The 23279-nt window shown below is 39.9% G+C and overlaps 1 protein-coding gene across 4 annotated transcripts in view; it reads right to left on the bottom strand.

Annotated features, from left to right (window-relative positions):
• Window positions 1-6162: 6162 nt before the first annotated feature.
• LOC124135638 (UDP-N-acetylglucosamine/UDP-glucose/GDP-mannose transporter-like) overlaps window positions 6163-23279 on the bottom strand; it is an 85877-nt gene continuing 68760 nt past the window's right edge. For all 4 annotated transcript variants that reach the window (XM_046501065.2, XM_046501066.2, XM_048399695.1 and 1 more), the window contains 4 exons: window positions 16482-16574; window positions 12040-12186; window positions 11173-11255; window positions 6163-10056 (listed from right to left, as the gene is read on the bottom strand). In XM_046501065.2, the coding sequence (XP_046357021.2) occupies window positions 9948-10056; window positions 11173-11255; window positions 12040-12186; window positions 16482-16574 (432 nt within the window). In that variant the 3' untranslated portion in view covers window positions 6163-9947. The remainder of the gene's footprint in view (window positions 10057-11172; window positions 11256-12039; window positions 12187-16481; window positions 16575-23279) is intronic.

The following is a 23279-nucleotide window of genomic DNA, read 5'->3' on the forward strand; positions in this document are numbered from 1 at the left end:
GTTTGGTCATGTGACTGGATTTTGTGATTTACATATCATATTCTCAAACCTGTTGATAAGATCAAGTATGTTGACATTTTAGCAAGAAATTTGTGGATTAAGTCACTGTACTGCAATACTATTGGTGATGTCATACCATCGACTCTGGCGTCCTCTCTGACACTGACAACTATGTTGACAATGGATCTGTGTTTATAAGGAATCTATGGTCGTCATGTGAAAGTTACAAAATAGAAATCAACCTAAACACTTTTGAATCCTCCCTTGTTTTTTTTTGTTTTTTTGTACCCTGTGACAAATGTGTTCTTTGTCAATAACTGTTTCTCTGGACCAAACAATTGCCCAAGGGAAGCGACAGAACTGCCAAAATGTACAGTCTGTGTTATTTCTGTACTGTCCAAATTGGTATTAATCCTAACTTCTCAGTTATCTCCCCTGTCACTCGCAATTTAAGCATTAAGCTGCATACTGACGAAGAACCTATTGTATTTCACAATCATTATATCGGATTGAGCCTTGAAGGGTGAAATGTTCACTCAGGATATTGGCCCCATTTTAAAAGGGAATCATAGAATATCCTAAGTCTTTGTTAAAATATAGTTTATCACATGTAAGGGATCATATGAATGTGCAGTTTCAATGTTATCTTGTTACCCATCAAATGCTCCAAGAAATTAATCATGTGAAATACAGAAGTTTTGTTTGAATGTCAGAATGATTGAAAACATTTCACACAAAAATACAAAATCAGGAATAATTTAAAATTGAAGACAAGGGTGAAAGTATGATATTCCTGATGTCTGCTCATCTGAATCAATGCTTGATGTTCAGTTTATTATATACTTTGGAACATAAGCGTTAAAAACATTTATAACATGTCTTTAAGAGATTTTTTTTATAATTTTCAGTATCATTGCATTTTATATGGCTTATAGGAAATGTTTTATATTATCATTTTGAATATATGTTTTAATTTAAAGGGTTGCATCTAAATTTTGACTTATCAAATGAAAGCAAGAGCATTAAGTTAAATGGTATCTGGCAACCACTTGTGTAGTAGTCTCTTTGTATTAAATATGTGGGTACTGCCAACTATTCTGAGCCTAGTTTAACCTGTATTGTTTAGTTTATAAAACCATGTTTATTAATTATCCAATTATGTGATCAGGAAATCCGATTTATGAGAAATGTATATGAATGATGGTAAATGGATGTTTGTTTTCAGCTGCTTTTAAGTTTATGAAAATCGATTGTTGTTTTTCATGAAGTATTGACTTACTTTTGTGAATTTTCTCTACACAGCTTGAAAAGTGCTACTCTTGCTTTTGACACCTGTCAAATATTTGTCATATTAATGTCAGATATAAGCTTTCGTTCTGAAAGTTGATTATACTTATTCAGTGAATGGAAAGAAATGTATGTATGGTATGACCTCATAATTATTGATATGCACATTCTGACTATGAGTATATAGACTGGCTCAAGTTTGATATTCAAACGCATTTTTAGAGCTTAAGTGTTTTCTCTTCCCAGAGTTGAGAAGATTAGGCTCAGTTGTTCCTACAGAACTGGGGCATGGGTGGCCCAGTCGTCTAAGGCGATTTGCTGTGCAGAGTTGCGTCCCTTGGGCACACCAGGAACCTATGACTGTTGGTTTGAATCCCGTTTCGCTTGATTATGTTTTTTGGTTTGTCAGCACCATACCCGTGTTCGTGGGTTTCACCAAAGTGGTAAACGTCTTAGACATGCATCACTTTGAGCTTTCCCCCAAATTAAGCTGACACGCCGTGATATAACTGGAATACTGTTAGAAGCGGCGTTAAACCCAACTCACTCACTCCTTCAGAACTACTAAATATATTTGGGTACTTTAGAAATACTAAACATATTTGTGTTCATATTTCTTGCAGACCAGTATCACTGATGTGCCCAAAGGGTATGTTTGTGAATGTTAAGACAATTCTACATACCGGTTATTGGATATACCTTCCAATGTCTAATGTGCTGTATATGCATTGTGTCAATATTCCACTGTGAATGTATTTGTAATCCTCCGATTTCATCCTCTTCTCAATATCTCTCATTATACTCGTAGTTGTATGTCTATTAATGGTAGTGCAGGTAGCCAGTGTTCTAAGACACTGCATTTCGTTGTGCAGAGTGACGCCCTTAGCCACCAGGATCTGCTGGTCATGGGTCCAAATCACAATTCACAAATCACATTTCGCCCTTATTATGATGATCCTTGGTTTGTCAGCACCATGTACGCATGTTTCACCAAAGTGGTAAACATCTACTATCAGCATGTCTGTGGGTATCATCCCTCATTAAGCTGACACGCTGTTATATGACTGAAAAACTGTTCAAAGTAGTAGGAAAATCATTCATAAAATTTTACATGGTTCATGTGTCAGCATCCGGTTGGCCATCATGACTGCATCTGGACCTATATGTGTAGGATAAAGGAAGTCTGAGGGTTTTTATGATATTTAAAACCCGCATCCACAGGATAAAGGTTTTAAATATCATAAAAACCTGAGGGGAAGTGTTTTATCTAACTTATTAACTGAAAAAAGGAACTTAAAACAACATTTATCAACATTTTTATGTTTCAAGATACTTTCCATGAACCTTAGGAAACAGGCGTAAAATATCTGTTGCTGACGTACGGTACTTGAAAAGACGTTCTTAAAAGCATTGAGATTTATCACCGCCTCTGTAGCCTCGTGGTTCACTCACTGGGCTCAAGATACAATGGTTGCCTGTTTAATCCTCGGGAATATAAAGAAAACATTTGTCATTGATTTTACATTTCATTACATTGTGTTCAAATGCAGAATAAATTTATCGCGAGAAACATTCATATGTGATAATCTTAATGGAAGTTGTATTGATAACATCCCAGGGATATTAAATAAAATGCTGGGAATATTAAATAAAATCCTGGGGATATTATAACATCCCTGTTTGAGATTTAATCCCACTGGAGAACAATAGGATGATGTCACTGGGGGTCTATAAGTCAAGAGCTTCTCCTTGGTTGTATTCTCTGTCTAGATTTCAAGCTTTGACAGGAATGTAGCCCCTGGCCTGTGCATCAACACTCCGGTCGATGTCAAAATGCAATTTGTTAATAGTTACTACCAGTACTTAAGTTGTTTGTCCTGGAAAAATGGAACTTGTAAAAAGTTGAATTAAGTTTGAGTAGTATTAGTAAATGTTAAGTTACTTTTAACAACTGTGCAAAAACTAGACATTGTCATTTTAAAAAAATAATCATGTCTTTAAAAAAAAAAATCATCATTCATTCACTCATTCTATCTTCTATCTGTAAATGTTAATCCAGGGTGTAGTTAATACCAGTGTTCAAAATAACTCAAACATAGTACCAGACGGACGAGTATCTCAACAGTCTCCGCAGCCAAGATTTCTAGAAAACTATTGAAGTCAGTATAAATAGTCTCACTGTAATCTTGCAAGGCAAGATGGAAATGACAAAGAATGGTTTGCAATACTGTTTATAAGGAATTCTAAACTGAAATTCTCCTAATTAATAGGCTGCCTAGAGATAACGGTCGGCAGCTATTTTGAACACTGGTCTTGGGCATGGAGCCTTGCAGTTGGAGCATGTATGAACACTATTGGAATTAGTCATCTATTACAGCCTCTTGTAACTTCGTCCTTGTATTGAGGAGATTTTCCCAACAGTTTGTGAAGTGTTCCACACAAGATAAAGGTCAAATCTTTGGTACATGGATCTATCAACCCTTTGAGGGGAGAGTGAACACGTTTTTTCAAGAGCCCATCATTTTAAAAACTGCTGACTACTTTGGAAAATGAAAAGAGAAAACTTTAAAAGTCTTCAATTCTTAAATGTGTTATTGTACTTTTGTTCCTGACCTGTAAGTGGCAAAAATATGAAGTAATATATTTGAGAAAACAAATATATCCAAATTGTCACAATATATTAAGGCGTTTTACAGTCCCCTCAATAAAGTGTACTATTTAGTGACGTGAAACTCATGCAAGCTTGTTGAATTTGTACTTAAATGACATCAGGCTTACTTGTTATAGGAGACAGTGTGTGGGCAGATTGGATATATATTGTGACGTAGCAGGGCTCTACTACATCTCGACCTTTTGCATCAACAGTCATGTTTTATGTGACGATTCTCATTTGCGAACAAGTTTGGAGTTTCAGATCTGTCCGGACACTTGTTAACTTAAGTTGTATTTTATAACCAGTTTCATAATGCCAACATTTTACATATATAGTTCCATCACCGTCAGTCAACATTTGTCACTGCAAGGCTGTCATGTTCTTAATGTTATCCTTACATCAGCAACTGGTATGTTATCAGTCTTCATATAAGACAAACACCTGTTAGTATGATCTAGATTTCATGCTTAGAATCCATACCTGACTGTAGAAGATGCAACCTGTAGCATGCATCATCATCAACTGTAGTGGCCAATATCATCTGTAGGAATCCATGTTCCAGTCCACACTTTCTGGAATATCATTATGTTGTTGATAGTTTTATTTTTGACACTGAATGTATGATTGTATAAGCTGGTCCCAGCAAGTTGTCAGGTTTATTGTTCTGTTTGTGACAGTAGACAAGCCAAGAGATGAACGAATTCTTAAAATCTATTTATTATGTACATACTGTAAACAAGTAGTTAACAAATGAAGAATAAATTTTTATTGCATTTATTTTGTGTGGACGTTGTCTTTTGAGTTATTCCCTATACACTGATGGATCCAGAGGGTGATGCACATCCTGGACTGAAGTCAGTGTAAGCTTTAGCTTATGTCATGGCCGTCAGTCTGTGAGCATCTCAGAAAGGACCAGACAAATGAAGCTGAAGCTTCTTCCCCATGAGAGCGATGGGCTAGCCTCGTGGTTAAAGCATTCACACTGAATGCACAGGTTTAACTGCCCACATGTGTACAGTGTGTGAAACCCATTTCTGGTGTCCCCTGCCGTGATATTGCTGGAATATTTGCTAAAAGCGGCATAAACCATGTTCACCCATTCACACTTGATGACACCCCTGACTATATGTTTCTGGGTTTGTCAGCAAAGGGTGCCAAATGAATAAAACTGAAAACTTTTTGTCAACAATTTATTCCCTCATAAACATCCACATGGTAAGATTTGATTACATGTTTTGTAGCATATTCCCAAGTTTCTAGCTCAACAGAACTATTTGCAGTCCTGCGCTATGCTAACAAATCTCAACAGCATAAACATATATGTACATAAATATCACTTTGGCAAGGGCCAAGGTCTCATTAATACTTTTCTGTATACAAGTATACTTCCATGGATTTACGTTGAAATGAAAAAAGAGTGCAATTTTGCCTATTTTGAGCAAAAAGACAACAGATGATAGAGGTAACACTTATCTCATCATCCAAATTGAGGCTAAGCCACGTTTCAAACACTAAAAGGAAATAAACTTTCCTTCCATTCTCCCAAACCCTGTATAAGGGAGATAACACTAAACAGAGCGACTGTGGCAAGTTGCCTTTCCATGGCCCAAGTTGCCTCTACAAACTGACTACGCCGCTTGAACCAGACATGACCCACCTGTGAGATTCACATTCACAAGAATGTACAAACCAGATATGAGATTTCCTAAGATCATAGAATAAGCATGGCTACAAATCATCATTAGTCAATGAGGAAAAATAGTATAAGGAAACAATTGGCAGTATTATATTAACGTGGATATGTTAAGTCCATAGAAAAAATGGAGTTATTTTACTGTTAAAATGTTGATATTCTCCTTTATTCTTATTATTTTGTTAATGGTAACAAACTACTTTGGCATCCAAAGGAGTGACATGAAAAAGCGACAAGCTTGCCAGGGTATGAAACTCCCAAAAATTTCAGCCAGACCACAGGACTGGCTAGCTGAAATACTTGCCAGCCCTGACCGAAACCTGCCTGCCCACTATAATCATATGTTTCTCAGGATAATTTAATTAAAAATATGAAAACTGATTGCTTGTAGCATAAGCGCATCGCTAAATGTTAGGTTGTCCAAAGATGTTTGTATATACGTCCGTGGGTTGTCTAAAAGCTAACAGGGTTTCTTTTTGGTTACATTTTATCATTCATCTTTACATGTGAATTAATGCTTATCATCGGGAAATATTTAGAATATTTTCACCTATGAAATATAACCCGACCGTCGGGCAGGGGGATTTGAAAATCTGGCAGCCCGAGTTGAAATCAACCCGTCTCGGACGGTCGGGCAGGCAGGTATTTCGAACGCTGAGCTTGCTCCAAAATGCATTTTTAGAACACTCATAGATGAAAAGTCTACCCCATAACTTGTCCATTATACGTCATTGCAATGAAGTTAAAAATGTTTGGAATATATGGATTGATTGATAAACAAATACTGGTTCTCGTTGGAGGCGATTTTGAGCATATTAAACATACATTAGACATGTGTGCATTCATAAGGCTGGACCTGCTGTGTATATGTCTGCACTAGAGAATTTTGATTAATGCCTGCATTATAAGTCACAAATTAAATGTTTGTTTCAGTGATCAGGTGACTGAATACCACGTCGAAGGATACTTCAATTCAAATATCTTTCTTTATGACGTCCCAGCACAAATGTATCCCCGCACTCGAAAGGTCAAAATAATTTCAAAGTCATTACAGAAATTCTGGGCAAAGCTTGGGTCAGGTGGGTCCTTAGAAGCCCCAGGTACCCACAGGACTACCCGAACCCGTGGTTAGTCACGTGATATATTGTTTGATGACAAAAACTCACTATAGCTCAGTGGTTACACCACAAGTCGCTAATGTTCGCATTTCTTTCTGACGATGCACACATTCCTTTTGACTTGAATATGTCTGTGTAAAGATAAAGCTTCAGTCAATTTCAGTGTACTGATCGTTTGATACATGTATCTAAATAGTTTTGGCTAGAGCTGCGAAAAAAACAATTTCCAATCAGACATTTTGTTCCCAACTGCAGTGGGTACCCGGGTAGGGCCAAGCAATAGGGGATCGGGTACCAGGGTATTAAATTTGGACTCGTCCCAGCAGTAGTCCTGGGTATGTGTTCATTATCTTGTCTCCTTGAAAACTTATCACCTAACGACTGTCCATCAACGGTCATTAAGGGACCGGTCATTTATGATGGGTGGGTCAGAGGTATTTTGATGCACTAATATACTGAAAATAACGACCCTTGCCTAATGCTTGTCATAGTTTGGGATGACCCTCCCCATGTTCTTGTCCTATTTAACCAATGACCCTCCCTGAAAAGACAAAATGCATAGGCACGTTATATTTCAAAAGAAAAATCAATACAGTAGAACACGGATATAGCGAACAAACGGATACAAAGAACTGTTAAACAATCCCCGATGTATCTCCCATATAGTGTAATATAAAATTTACGTATATAACGAACTCTCTACAGCGAACTAACGGATACAACGAACTGATATCTGATCACCGACAAGCCCATCTACCACTAATTAGTGACGTGTATAGTGAACTAAGAAATCTCACTCAGTGTGAAGTGTCACTGACAACTGGCTGTATGCAATCAGCGGTGATGGATCAACCTTGTTCAACTTAAATTAATGTTATGAAATGTTATTAATTGAATGCTATGAAGTGATCACTACTAATACAAGTCAATGCTGCAATTACGTGTATTGTGTTTTGTTTTATCCAAGATGGCGGCCGAGCGAAAACGTGTATAACGAACCACAGATATAACAAACTGATTTTTCTGGTCCCTTGTAGTTCGTTATATCCATTTTCTACTATATTTATTTTTATTTATTTTAATACCCTCACAAGATATGGCTATCATGTTTTAGGACCCTCCTCTATAGACTGTCATATATTTTGGTGACCCTCCCCTGATTCCCACTGACCAACCTACCCCTATAATTAATGACCGGTCCCTCTGCAGCATTGATTTGTACACTTCTATAAGAATTATTACCCTCAGCAAGATGGATAAAGAAACACACATGCTTTCTAATAAAAGACTCATACTCATAAGAACCCAGAGCATGAAGTGTATGGAGGCAGTCAAATAAGGTAAAAAACACCCAATAAAATCATCAAAAGCAAATTCAAAATAGTTGATATTTCTGATAAATCTCTGTATGGATATCAAATATATTTTAATATGTTATACAACTATCAACAACATTGTCATACAGCAACAGCTCTCTACAAAATCTAGTTTCTACAAAACCAACATTCAAACGTCATGAATACTGTAAAGTTTCGTATACACTATGTTCCTCAATCTCCCATGAATACATACAGCTGACTTGCAATGTAGTCACTATTTTTAACCAACATCTCAAGCAAGCAATAGAAATTGGCACTAGTCTGGTTCAAAACACAAGGGTTGTATTGCAATACATGCATTGCTGACAGCCATATTGGTATACCTGTTATATCAAGCACCCCTAAGTCCTGTCGACCTCACCAAACTGACCAATAGTTAATGTATCATAAGGACTATTAGAATTTTGCCATTTTAAGGGTTTTGCTACATGTCATTATAAGGACTAGTGGATTATCGCTGAAACACTGCCAGTTTTTCCGAGAGAGTAACGAACAAGAGCTGAGACAAATGAACGCTCAGATTACACCACAAAACAGCAATATTTCACATGCAATACGTCCCATAATGTTGCAGCCATCTATTCTACATGTTGTATATCATGACATGGTTTGGTTTGCACAAGGTTCATGCACAGAGTAGGTCTCATTTGAGTGATAAATGGCCTTATTTGAGTAGCTGAAAAAAGAGAGCCACATGTCACTACTACCTACACAGCAAATCGGTTGTATGTATTCACTGGTGATGTGTATACCAAACCCACGATGTACTGACAATGTTCAACATGAGACAGTGTACGATGCACCCCCAAGATCACATCAATAATTCTATGAACAATGATGACTGACCAAAATATACATTTCCCGAAACTAATGTTTCTACTCAATGTGAGTGTTGTCAATGTAATGATTTTTAAATACATGACACTTCTTTTATTCATTGTACAATGTTTCAGAGCTACTTCTTGTCCCTTTATCAGGTACATGCAGTTAACATATGTACACAAGGTAGGCTTCTCTTCTGTTAATTTCATTGTCTTCATCATTATATTGACATCTTTGTACATTAATCCTACATTGTGTAAACATATCATAATGTATATATATTAACTCCATGTAAGTACTCAGTGTACACCTGATGAAAGGACCTGTGAAGATCCGGGGTAGAATAGGTCTTCAGCAACCGATGCTTGCCGTAAAAGGTGACTATGCTTGCCGCAAGAGGTGACTAACAGCATCGTGTGGTCAGGCTCGCTGACTTGGTTGATGAATATCACTGATCCCAATTGTGTGAATCGATGCTCATGATGTCAATCACTGGATTGTCTGGTCCAGGCTCGATTTACAGACCGCCGTCATATTGCTGGAATATTGCTATTTAACAACAAACAAACACCTGATGAAAGGGCAAGAAGTAGGGCTGAAACACTGTTACAAACAATAAAAGAGATGGTTTCATTTATAGATGAATTCATATGATCACAGTTACTTTTGTCTTTAAGTATACTCATATACATGGCCCAGAAAAAAACAAAACTTGAATGAATAAAAAGAATCCCCTTGGTATGTCCGAGTATCTAGCTTCAGAGATCTTTCCCTTCGCTTCAGCCTGTCATGTAAGTTATCAACAGGACCTTCATCTTTGTCCCTCTTACTAATGATAATTTTCATGATAATGAAACAGTTCATGATAAGATGGAAACCGGTAATTTGAATGGATTTCAAACACAAATATAGTGTATCCACTAGAGTATTGCCGACATCTAGTCAGTCTCCTCAGCATAGAACAAAACTATTCATTGAGACTGTAATGTCTAAGATCAAACTTGAATAGTTTTTGTTTGTGTTTTCTGTTCAGCTGCGTTATTGCTGGATTGGGGAGGTTTTTGGCCAAAGGTCACATAGGAGTACAGCAAACTGCCAAGTATACTGAAATGAAGATCAAAACAACTTATTTAATATAAACACATGACTTTACGTATGGTCAAATAAAGAAAAGATCCTATACATGGTCTTTGTATAACATGGTAACTCTCCATTGGTAACAACATTCAGAAATTGTTGGTCAGGTTCAATTAAGAAAGATGAAAACAATTGCAAAAACTGTAGCAGCCACTTCACTGCCATTTCTAGAAGGTCCCCGATATCATTATATATCCAGTGTTAGATACTGGCACTAGTCCTGAAGTCCTTGCCAAATTGCCCAATAGGGGAGGTATCATAAGGACAAGTAGAATTGTGCCCTTTTTAAGGGTTTTGCTATATCTTATCACTATAAGGACTAGTGGACTGAAACTGTTAGTTTCTACTGCTGATTTCACAACGCACTTCCAGTGTAATATTTGCAGTTGGTGAAATACATGCCTACTGCAACCTCAACATGATAAAAGTACCTTGCCTCCAGCTAACATATTGAAGAGTGTGATAAAGCTCAACTCTAATGACATCACTTCCAGTCTAATGACATCACCTTCTGTCTAATGACATCACTTCCAGTTCAATGACATCACTTCCAGTCTAATGACATCACTTCCAGTCTAATGAAATCACCTTCTGTCTAATGACATCACTTCCAGTCTAATGACATCACTTCCAGTTCAATGACATCACTTTTAGTCTAATGACATCACTTTTAGTCTAATGACATCACTTTCAGTCTAATGACATCCCTTCCAGTCCAATCACACCACTTCCAGTCCAATGACATCACTTTCAGTCTGATGACATCACTTTTGAGTCAGATGTCATCACTTTTAGTATAAAGACATGTCATAGCAGTAAAAATTACAGTAAAGGTACAGTCCTATTCATATAGCAGCTACCTTAATAAAGAAGATACATTTCATACGAGAATTTGAAACAGAAAGTCCTCAAACCGCCAAACACATTTCATGGACCAACCGCAAATATCTCTTGAGTTTTTTTGTTTAAACAATTAAATTTCAATGGAGACATTGGCTAACCGAGCCCACTCTCCCAACCCACACAAAAATAATAAAAGCGTATATATATTATACACCTTGATATGTAATCTTGAATACTCACCTAATATTCATTCCAGCAAAGTTTGATAAGCTAAATATATAATCTCCTCCAATAAACATGCCAACATAGGTCACTGTTGTATTCTGAAACAAAACAGATATAGTGAATGATATATCATAATGCAGTTATCATTGGAGTGGAATGTTGCAGATTGGAGTGGAGCAGTGAGCGGCATGGCGGGTTGGAGTAAGGCGTGGCATGGCGTGGTGTGGCACGCTGCATGGTGGAGTGAGGCAAATCAGATCGAGATGTTGTGTTGTGGTGCATGGAGTGGAGTGGAGTGGAGTGGAGTGGAGTGGAGTGGAGGTTTTGTGGCTTAGTTTGGCGTGGTGTGTGGTGTGGCAGAGTGGAGTGAGGCGGATTAGAGTGGAGATGTTCTATTGTGTTATGTGGAGTGAGTGAGTGAGTGAAATTTTACCCCACTTTTAGCAATATTCCAGCAATATCACGGCAGGGGACACCACAAATGGGCTTCACACATTGTACCCATATCGGGAATCAAACCCGGGTCTTCGGCGTGACGAGCAAACGCTTTAACCACTAGGCTACCCGACCGCCCCTGTGTTATGTTGAGGTCTGGAGTGGTGCTTGGCATGGTTTAGCGTATTGGGAGTTGAGTGGAGTGGAGTGGAGCAGTGTGTGGCTTCATAGTTTGTGCTGTGGTCGTGGAGTGGATTATAAAGCTGAGAGCAGCAGCGAGTCTTCTGGTTGTCTTGAGGAGTCTTCAGGTTAAGGGGTTCGTTTCTCATGTTTCATTCCTAACATGGATAAAACAAAAATTTTACCCTCTTCCATAGTTCTGGAATATAGCTAAAAACGGCACAAAACCCAACTAGCCCAATGACTGTATACAGAAATACAACTCACCTTTAAAACTCCAACGACGGTGGTCGTGAGCGCTGAGTTACATGCAGTACACAGTATGATGGAATAGTTGAGGATGAAGCCCATGAAGCAGGACAAAAGGAACTGGCCAAGGAACACGGGGTTGAACCACTCCTTGAATAATACAGCCTGCAAGCAACAAACACACGATGCTACATACCGGTACAAACAGTGGAGCCACATCACTATTTGTCATTTACACGATAAGCTGAGATGATTTGTATTTCTTAAAATAAAATCTCGGAAGCTTTGGAGCTTATGATTGTAAAAAACAAATTACTTAAGTAAAGTAATTCCATTTTTTCACCATGTGTTCACTATTGTCAATATCATACCAAATACTACTGCAAATGGCAATACCTATGCTTTCAAACACGTCAAAGTCTGAGAAGGGAATGAATTCAAGAAAAGTCAAGAAAATTTTGAGCCAGACACAAAATTATGGAAGATATCAAAATTAATGCCACAACTTGTTTTATCTGCCTAACAATATCATATATTATTATTTGACCTCCATCATAATGCAAAATTAGTAAAATCTAACTATTTTTTACATTTGTATACTTATCCTGCATTACTCCTTACAGCATTCACTGCTTACCCTACGACAACAAAAAGACAGGGCACGGCGATGGTCTTCAGAGAAGAAATAAAGTTGTTTCACATTCCACTCCCTTGCTTTTATACAGACCATCGCTATTTGTCATGTGACCTTGATGACAAGTCACCTTCCTCACATCACTGCCTGTCGCCTGAGCTTAAAAACATACTATTGAGGTTTCTGAAGCCAAAGTGAGGAGGCAAATCTGCGACGGGTTGATCCTTAAACGTAGTAATGCAGGATACGTATACAAATGTAAAAAATAGTTAAATTTTACTAAATTTTTTACTTATTCTGCATTACTTCTTAATGCATCTGTATTGGACGGTTTGGAGGTGGGAAACCTTCAGAAAGTCCCAAACCTCAATAATTGACACCCCAAAACAACGCCACATGTTTGTCAATAATCTGTGAGGCGGAAAAAGCTCAGAAAAAATGTCATTACGGTAGGGTCGTTCAATCTTCTTACAGAAGGAACATTGGAATTAAAGGGTAGATCCCTATACATATTTAGTTATAAAGAAATACTAGCTAAACAGCTAATTCTTTACATGCTATGTCATTGAGCCAAAGCCTGGTTAAAAAGCTTGTCTAATTTACTTTCACTGGCCGAGTCTCAGCGACTTGCGCAGGAAGTAGACTGGCTCTGTGTAGGGTGAGTTCATTATTTGCATCAAGGGTTGGTCCAGCCTGCTGGGCTACTACCAGAGGGCCAAAACTTCACACGCCAGAGAAGTCCTCGAGAGCCACATTGTGAAGATAATGACTAGAGAAAACTGTGTCGGACCTCCAAAAACATCCTTCCATGATCGTTGTAATAGAGCAGTTACTATGTAACGCACTGAACCCGAGAGGATTATTCGCTCTCGGCCAATCAAGTTTGGCGAACTCATAAGCCTGAATGATGACTGCGCGTAACCATAGAGATATGGTGCTGCAATTAACTTCAGTCATGGACATAGGAGATACGAGTATAATAACTGTTTCCTCGAGCCACGCCTAGTTTTGGAACGGCGGATGTAAACTCGAAGTGCTCACACCGGGCACAGGAGAAGTTCACCCGCATCTTCGACTCCCACAATAGTCGATATTGGTGGGATGGTGAAGAAACGATCAGGTTGGCCTGGTAATTGATTTTTTGCTATAAACTCCAAGCACAACCAGAGATGTACCGCTCTGTGCATACCATGCTCAAAACGGACACTGGGGATGTCAATTGCATGTAGCTTGCTTAGCCTGTGCCACTGTGGCTAATGCCAAAAGAAAAATTGTTTTCTTGGTGAGGTCATAAAATGAGGATGCATAGAGGGGCTCGAAGGGGGGTCCTCGCAAAGCTTGAAGTACCATATTCAAGTCCGAAGCAGGGGGATGGACCTTGGCCTTCTGATCCTCAAGTCTGAATGAGCGTAGTAGGGCCAGTAGTTCTGGGACCTTGGTCATTTTGCGATTTTCCGGAACCACAAACACTGAGTTAAGTGCCTTGCAAAACTCTCAAACGATCCCTACTTGTCATCGTATTATCCTCTGGTAGAGAGACGATGAGCAAAAACTATTGCTTTAGTTGCCCGTGCCGAATAGCCCTTTGCACTTAACGCCTTTTCAAGACGAACCAAGCGTGCAGACAAAACCTGTTTAGCTTTGGGTGAGGCAATATGCTGTGAGGGTGGATGAGTAGGCTGGACCAATGTTGGGTCATCTTCTGCTAGACTTCTGTGCTGGACGAACCACCCTCTTGCCGGCCGCCAGGGCGCGACCAAAGTCAGAGCAAGATTCCTTGTCTCCTTGATCTTTTGTATCACCTTGGGAAGAAGAATAGGTGGCGGAAAAGCAACGAGTGCTGACAAAGGTTTCAGTACACGTCGGATTTCCTAATCTATGAAGGCAAATCTGGTATCTGGTACCTTGAGCGTCGTTGGCCTTGAAGAGCCTATCATCCTTTGTATGTCCTCATCAAAACTATGAGCTTGGTCTGCGACTGCAAACGCATGGATAGGAAGATCATCCTTCCTAAACTTGGGTGGCTTAAATGACGGAGCAAGTGTGAGCTGGGAGAAGTCCTCATCCAATGACCTAATCATGTCTGTCAACATCAGATCCATGGGAATTGATGTAGGATGTGACCATATGGTGTCCCTTTCATCCACCCTGTTACCAGGGGAGGGCGCCACTGACATAAGACGGTCCAATCGGGTACTTGCGCTTAGCTGAGATGCGTATTCCATTCCACAGAGGAATCCCCATCCTCCAACGAGTCAGAGTGATGTTCACGCACTCACCTAGACGACGATCGGCTTCTGCTCCAAGGCGTAGCGCCTCCTCTATCAGAAGACTTTGATGACCCGCCTGGTGATAAGGAGACATGTGCCTATGTCCACGTAGCTGGCATACTAGCGCTGCCCAGCGATACATGCGCTGTACTAGAACGCACATCAAGCGTTTGGTATATGTTAGGCGCCGGTGTAGGCCCTTACACTTGTGCCATAGTTGTAGCTGACGCAGGCGCCTGGAACATAGGGGAAAGGTGTAGGCGCAGGTTACAGGTGTGCATAGACTGCTGACACATGGACTGCATAAAGTTTTGCATCCAATCAGTGTTCTGGAACATCTGAAATCATTGTGCCTGAGCGTACATCTGCTGCACTGGATAAGGTGTTGGAACAGTGCTAAGCGGATCATGCGTCGCCTGCGTAACAGGGTACGCTGTAAGCCCTGGGGTTGAAGTAATTGTAGAGGCGCTTGGGTGGTAGGCAGGCGCTGTACTCAGCGCAGGCCTATAGACGCAATGCTGATCAGTGATGACTGGATCATGGCTTGCGCCTTTGCTTACCCCCCAAAAAGGTGTCTGTGATGCATGCGCTGGCGAAGCAGGACTGGCATCGTAGTACTGGTTGTCCTAGGTGCCTGAAAATTAGGAACGTGCGATACTCACAATAGCCTCCGGTACTGTTGATATCGGCGGAGGATGAACGTCTGCAGTCACAATGATAGAAGGTATATTACCCACCAATGACAGAAGAATGTTCGTCTCTATCCTCTAGCGATTGTGACATCTTCCTCGCCACTTGCTTGCGTACTTGCCAAACAATGTGGATGAGGCTCCTTGGAAGATTTCTTTCCACGACAATAAGTACAACGCGCTGGCATAAGTTATGCAAAATAGAGAATTGTTGATGAGACAGAGTTGGAAGATTGCCATAGAATTAAACAATATTCTATCGGCAGATTTTTTTACGAGTTGAAAGTGTATACAAATATTGATACACATAAACTCTATGTGACGCCAAAGCTACTACTATTTAAAAACACATGAATAAATTATACATACGTAGCTGAGAATTGTAAACAATTTGACTACCCTTGCAAGGCAAACAATTGTTACACAAATGCAAAATGGCGGGAAACAACGAGCATGTGGAGGGAAAAAAAGACAAAGCCTTTTTATGCCTAAATAACCCCAAAAAATACACAACTTAGTGAAAGTAATATGAAGAGAACACATCACCCATCGCAGATAAAATTTAGAATTATATCCGAAGCTGAAGGTCTAAAATTATCCAATTTAAAGGGCTCTGCTGAGATACCTCCTTGCTGTAGCCCGACAGGCAGTGATGTGAGGAAGGTGACTTGTCATCAAGGTCACATGACAGCGGCGATAGTCCATATAAAAGCAAGGGAGTGGAATGTGAAACAACTTTATTTCTTCACCCAAGACCATCGCCATTTCGCTTTCTTTTTGTTGTTGTAAGGTAAGCAGTGAATGCATTAACGAGTAATGCAGGATAAGTAAAAAATTAGAAATAATTGCACATAAAAATCAACCAACCTTCTCAATTTCTCCATTATACTCAGCTAATAATAATGCAGGAAAAACCATGAAGAGTGAGTTGTAGTATAGCACACCATATTTACCCAGTTCCTGGAAAAAAAATAATTAGCGATTAGTCACATTCAAACACAATGACCAGATTTACACCTGGCCTTACGATACGCCACAAACTTACTCCTGACTACACAATACATGATACCCCACAAACGTACTCCTGACTACACAATACACGATACCCCACAAACTTACTCCTGAATACACAATACACGATACCCCACAAACTTACTCCTGACTACACAATACATGATACGCCACAAACTTACTCCTGACTACACAATACACGATACCCACAAACGTACTCCTGACTACACAATACACGATACCCTACAAACTTACTCCTGACTACACAATACACGATACCCTACAAACTTACTCCTGACTACAAAATGCAAGATGCCCACAAACTTACTCCTGACTACACAATACACAATACCCCACAAACTTACTCCTGACTACACAATACACGATACCCCACAAACTTACTCCTGACTATACAATACACAATACCCCACAAACTTACTCCTGACTACACAATACACGATACCCACAAAAACTTACTCGTGACTACACAATACACGATACACCACAAGCTTTCTACACAATACACGATACCCCACAAACTTACTCCTGACTACACAATACACAATACCCCACAAACTTACTCCTGACTACACAATACACGATACCCCACAAACTTACTCCTGGCTACACAATAAACGATACCCCACAAACTTACTCCTAACTACACAATACAAGATACCCCACAAACTTACTCCTGACAACACAATGCACGATACCCCACAAACTTACTCCTGACTACACAATACATGATACCCCACAAACTTACTCCTGACTACACAATACATGATACCCCACAAACTTACTCCTAACTACACAATGCACGATACGCCACAAACTTACTCCTGACTACACAATACACGATACCCCACAAACTTACTCCTGACTACACAATACATGATACCCCACAAACTTACTCCTGACTACACAATGCACGATACCCACAAACGTACTCCTGACTACACAATGCACGATACCCACAAACTTACTCCTGACTACACAATACACGATACGCCATAAATTTACTCCTGACTACACAATACACGATACGCCACAAATTTACTCCTAACTACACAATACATGATACCCCACAAGTTTACTCCTGACTACACAATACACGATACCCCACAAACTTACTCCTGACTACACAATACACGATACCCCACAAACTTACTCCTGACTACACAATACACGATACACCACAAATTTACTCCTGACTACACAATGCACGATACTCCACAAACTTACTCCTACTACACAATACACGATACCCCACAAACTTACTCCTGACTACACAATACACGATACCCCACAAACTTACTCCTGACTACACAATTCATGATACCCCACAAACTTACTCCTGACTACACAATACACGATACCCTACAAACTTACTCCTGACTACACAATACACGATACCCTACAAACTTACTCCTGACTACACAATACACAATACCCACAAAAACTTACTCGTGACTACACAATACACGATACACCACAAGCTTTCTACACAATACACGATACCCCACAAACTTACTCCTGACTACACAATACACAATACCCCACAAACTTACTCCTGACTACACAATACACGATACCCCACAAACTTACTCCTGACTACACAATAAACGATACTCCACAAACTTACTCCTAACTACACAATACAAGATACCCCACAAACTTACTCCTGACTACACAATGCACGATACCCCACAAACTTACTCCTGACTACACAATACATGATACCCCACAAACTTACTCCTGACTACACAATACACGATACCCCACAAACTTACTCCTAACTACACAATACATGATACCCCACAAACTTACTCCTAACTACACAATACATGATACCCCACAAACTTACTCCTGACTACACAATGCACGATACCCACAAACTTACTCCTGACTACACAATACACGATACGCCATAAATTTACTCCTGACTACACAATACACGATACGCCACAAATTTACCCCTGACTACACAATACATGATACCCCACAAATTTACTCCTGACAACACAATACACGATACCCCACAAACTTACTCCTGACTACACAATACACGATACCCCACAAACTTACTCCTGACTACACAATTCACGATACACCACAAATTTACTCCTGACTACACAATACACGATACGCCACAAACTTACTCCTGACTACACAATACACAATACCCCACAAACTTACTCCTGACTACACAATACACGATACCCCACAAATTTACTCCTGACTACACAATGCACGATACCCCACAAACTTACTCCTACTACACAATACACGATACCCCACAAACTTACTCCTGACTACACAATACACGATACCCCACAAACTTACTCCTGACTACACAATACATGATACCCCACAAACTTACTCCTGACTACACAATACACGATACCCCACAAACTTACTCCTAACTACACAATACATGATACCCCACAAACTTACTCCTGACTACACAATACACGATACGCCACAAATTTACTCCTCACTACACAATACACGATACGCCACAAATTTACTCCTGACTACACAATACACGATACCCCACAAATTTACTCCTGACTACACAATACACGATACCCCACAAACTTACTCCTGACTACACAATACACGATACCCCACAAACTTACTCCTGACTACACAATACACGATACGCCACAAATTTACTCCTGACTACACAATGCACGATACCCCACAAACTTACTCCTAACTACACAATACACGATACCCCACAAACTTACTCCTGACTACACAATACACGATACCCCACAAACTTACTCCTGACTACACAATACACGATACCCCACAAACTAACTCCTGACTACACAATACATGATACCCCACAAACTTACTCCTGACTACACAATACACGATACGCCACAAATTTACTCCTGACTACACAATACACGATACGCCACAAACTTACTCCTGACTACACAATACACGATACACCACAAATTTACTCCTGACTACACAATACACGATACGCCACAAATTTACTCCTGACTACACAATACACGATACCCACAAAAACTTACTCGTGACTACACAATACACGATACACCACAAGCTTTCTACACAATACACGATACCCCACAAACTTACTCCTGACTACACAATACACAATACCCCACAAACTTACTCCTGACTACACAATACACGATACCCCACAAACTTACTCCTGGCTACACAATAAACGATACCCCACAAACTTACTCCTAACTACACAATACAAGATACCCCACAAACTTACTCCTGACAACACAATGCACGATACCCCACAAACTTACTCCTGACTACACAATACACGATACCCCACAAACTTACTCCTGACTACACAATACATGATACCCCACAAACTTACTCCTAACTACACAATGCACGATACCCCACAAACTTACTCCTGACTACACAATACACGATACCCCACAAACTTACTCCTGACTACACAATACACGATACCCCACAAACTTACTCCTGACTACACAATGCACGATACCCACAAACGTACTCCTGACTACACAATGCACGATACCCACAAACTTACTCCTGACTACACAATACACGATACGCCATAAATTTACTCCTGACTACACAATACACGATACGCCACAAATTTACTCCTAACTACACAATACATGATACCCCACAAGTTTACTCCTGACTACACAATACACGATACCCCACAAACTTACTCCTGACTACACAATACACGATACCCCACAAACTTACTCCTGACTACACGATACACGATACACCACAAATTTACTCCTGACTACACAATGCACGATACTCCACAAACTTACTCCTACTACACAATACACGATACCCCACAAACTTACTCCTGACTACACAATACACGATACCCCACAAACTTACTCCTGACTACACAATTCATGATACCCCACAAACTTACTCCTGACTACACAATACACGATACCCTACAAACTTACTCCTGACTACACAATACACGATACCCTACAAACTTACTCCTGACTACACAATACACAATACCCACAAAAACTTACTCGTGACTACACAATACACGATACACCACAAGCTTTCTACACAATACACGATACCCCACAAACTTACTCCTGACTACACAATACACAATACCCCACAAACTTACTCCTGACTACACAATACACGATACCCCACAAACTTACTCCTGACTACACAATAAACGATACTCCACAAACTTACTCCTAACTACACAATACAAGATACCCCACAAACTTACTCCTGACTACACAATGCACGATACCCCACAAACTTACTCCTGACTACACAATACATGATACCCCACAAACTTACTCCTGACTACACAATACACGATACCCCACAAACTTACTCCTAACTACACAATACATGATACCCCACAAACTTACTCCTAACTACACAATACATGATACCCCACAAACTTACTCCTGACTACACAATGCACGATACCCACAAACTTACTCCTGACTACACAATACACGATACGCCATAAATTTACTCCTGACTACACAATACACGATACGCCACAAATTTACTCCTGACTACACAATACATGATACCCCACAAATTTACTCCTGACAACACAATACACGATACCCCACAAACTTACTCCTGACTACACAATACACGATACCCCACAAACTTACTCCTGACTACACAATTCACGATACACCACAAATTTACTCCTGACTACACAATACACGATACGCCACAAACTTACTCCTGACTACACAATACACAATACCCCACAAACTTACTCCTGACTACACAATACACGATACCCCACAAATTTACTCCTGACTACACAATGCACGATACCCCACAAACTTACTCCTACTACACAATACACGATACCCCACAAACTTACTCCTGACTACACAATACACGATACCCCACAAACTTACTCCTGACTACACAATACATGATACCCCACAAACTTACTCCTGACTACACAATACACGATACCCCACAAACTTACTCCTAACTACACAATACATGATACCCCACAAACTTACTCCTGACTACACAATACACGATACGCCACAAATTTACTCCTGACTACACAATACACGATACGCCACAAATTTACTCCTGACTACACAATACACGATACCCCACAAATTTACTCCTGACTACACAATACACGATACCCCACAAACTTACTCCTGACTACACAATACACGATACCCCACAAACTTACTCCTGACTACACAATACACGATACGCCACAAATTTACTCCTGACTACACAATGCACGATACCCCACAAACTTACTCCTAACTACACAATACACGATACCCCACAAACTTACTCCTGACTACACAATACACGATACCCCACAAACTTACTCCTGACTACACAATACACGATACCCCACAAACTTACTCCTGACTACACAATACATGATACCCCACAAACTTACTCCTGACTACACAATACACGATACGCCACAAATTTACTCCTGACTACACAATACACGATACGCCACAAACTTACTCCTGACTACACAATACACGATACACCACAAATTTACTCCTGACTACACAATACACGATACGCCACAAATTTACTCCTGACTACACAATACACGATACCCACAAAAACTTACTCGTGACTACACAATACACGATACACCACAAGCTTTCTACGCAATACACGATACCTCACAAACTTACTCCTGACTACACAATACACAATACCCCACAAACTTACTCCTGACTACACAATACACGATACCCCACAAACTTACTCCTGGCTACACAATAAACGATACCCCACAAACTTACTCCTAACTACACAATACAAGATACCCCACAAACTTACTCCTGACAACACAATGCACGATACCCCACAAACTTACTCCTGACTACACAATACATGATACCCCACAAACTTACTCCTGACTACACAATACATGATACCCCACAAACTTACTCCTAACTACACAATGCACGATACGCCACAAACTTACTCCTGACTACACAATACACGATACCCCACAAACTTACTCCTGACTACACAATACATGATACCCCACAAACTTACTCCTGACTACACAATGCACGATACCCACAAACGTACTCCTGACTACACAATGCACGATACCCACAAACTTACTCCTGACTACACAATACACGATACGCCATAAATTTACTCCTGACTACACAATACACGATACGCCACAAATTTACTCCTAACTACACAATACATGATACCCCACAAGTTTACTCCTGACTACACAATACACGATACCCCACAAACTTACTCCTGACTACACAATACACGATACCCCACAAACTTACTCCTGACTACACAATACACGATACACCACAAATTTACTCCTGACTACACAATGCACAATACTCCACAAACTTACTCCTACTACACAATACACGATACCCCACAAACTTACTCCTGACTACACAATACACGATACCCCACAAACTTACTCCTGACTACACAATTCATGATACCCCACAAACTTACTCCTGACTACACAATACACGATACCCTACAAACTTACTCCTGACTACACAATACACGATACCCTACAAACTTACTCCTGACTACACAATACACAATACCCACAAAAACTTACTCGTGACTACACAATACACGATACACCACAAGCTTTCTACA

Source organism: Haliotis rufescens, unplaced genomic scaffold (genome assembly GCF_023055435.1).
Source record: "Haliotis rufescens isolate VD_foot unplaced genomic scaffold, xgHalRufe1.0.p SCAF_2, whole genome shotgun sequence".
Taxonomy (NCBI): domain Eukaryota; kingdom Metazoa; phylum Mollusca; class Gastropoda; order Lepetellida; family Haliotidae; genus Haliotis; species Haliotis rufescens.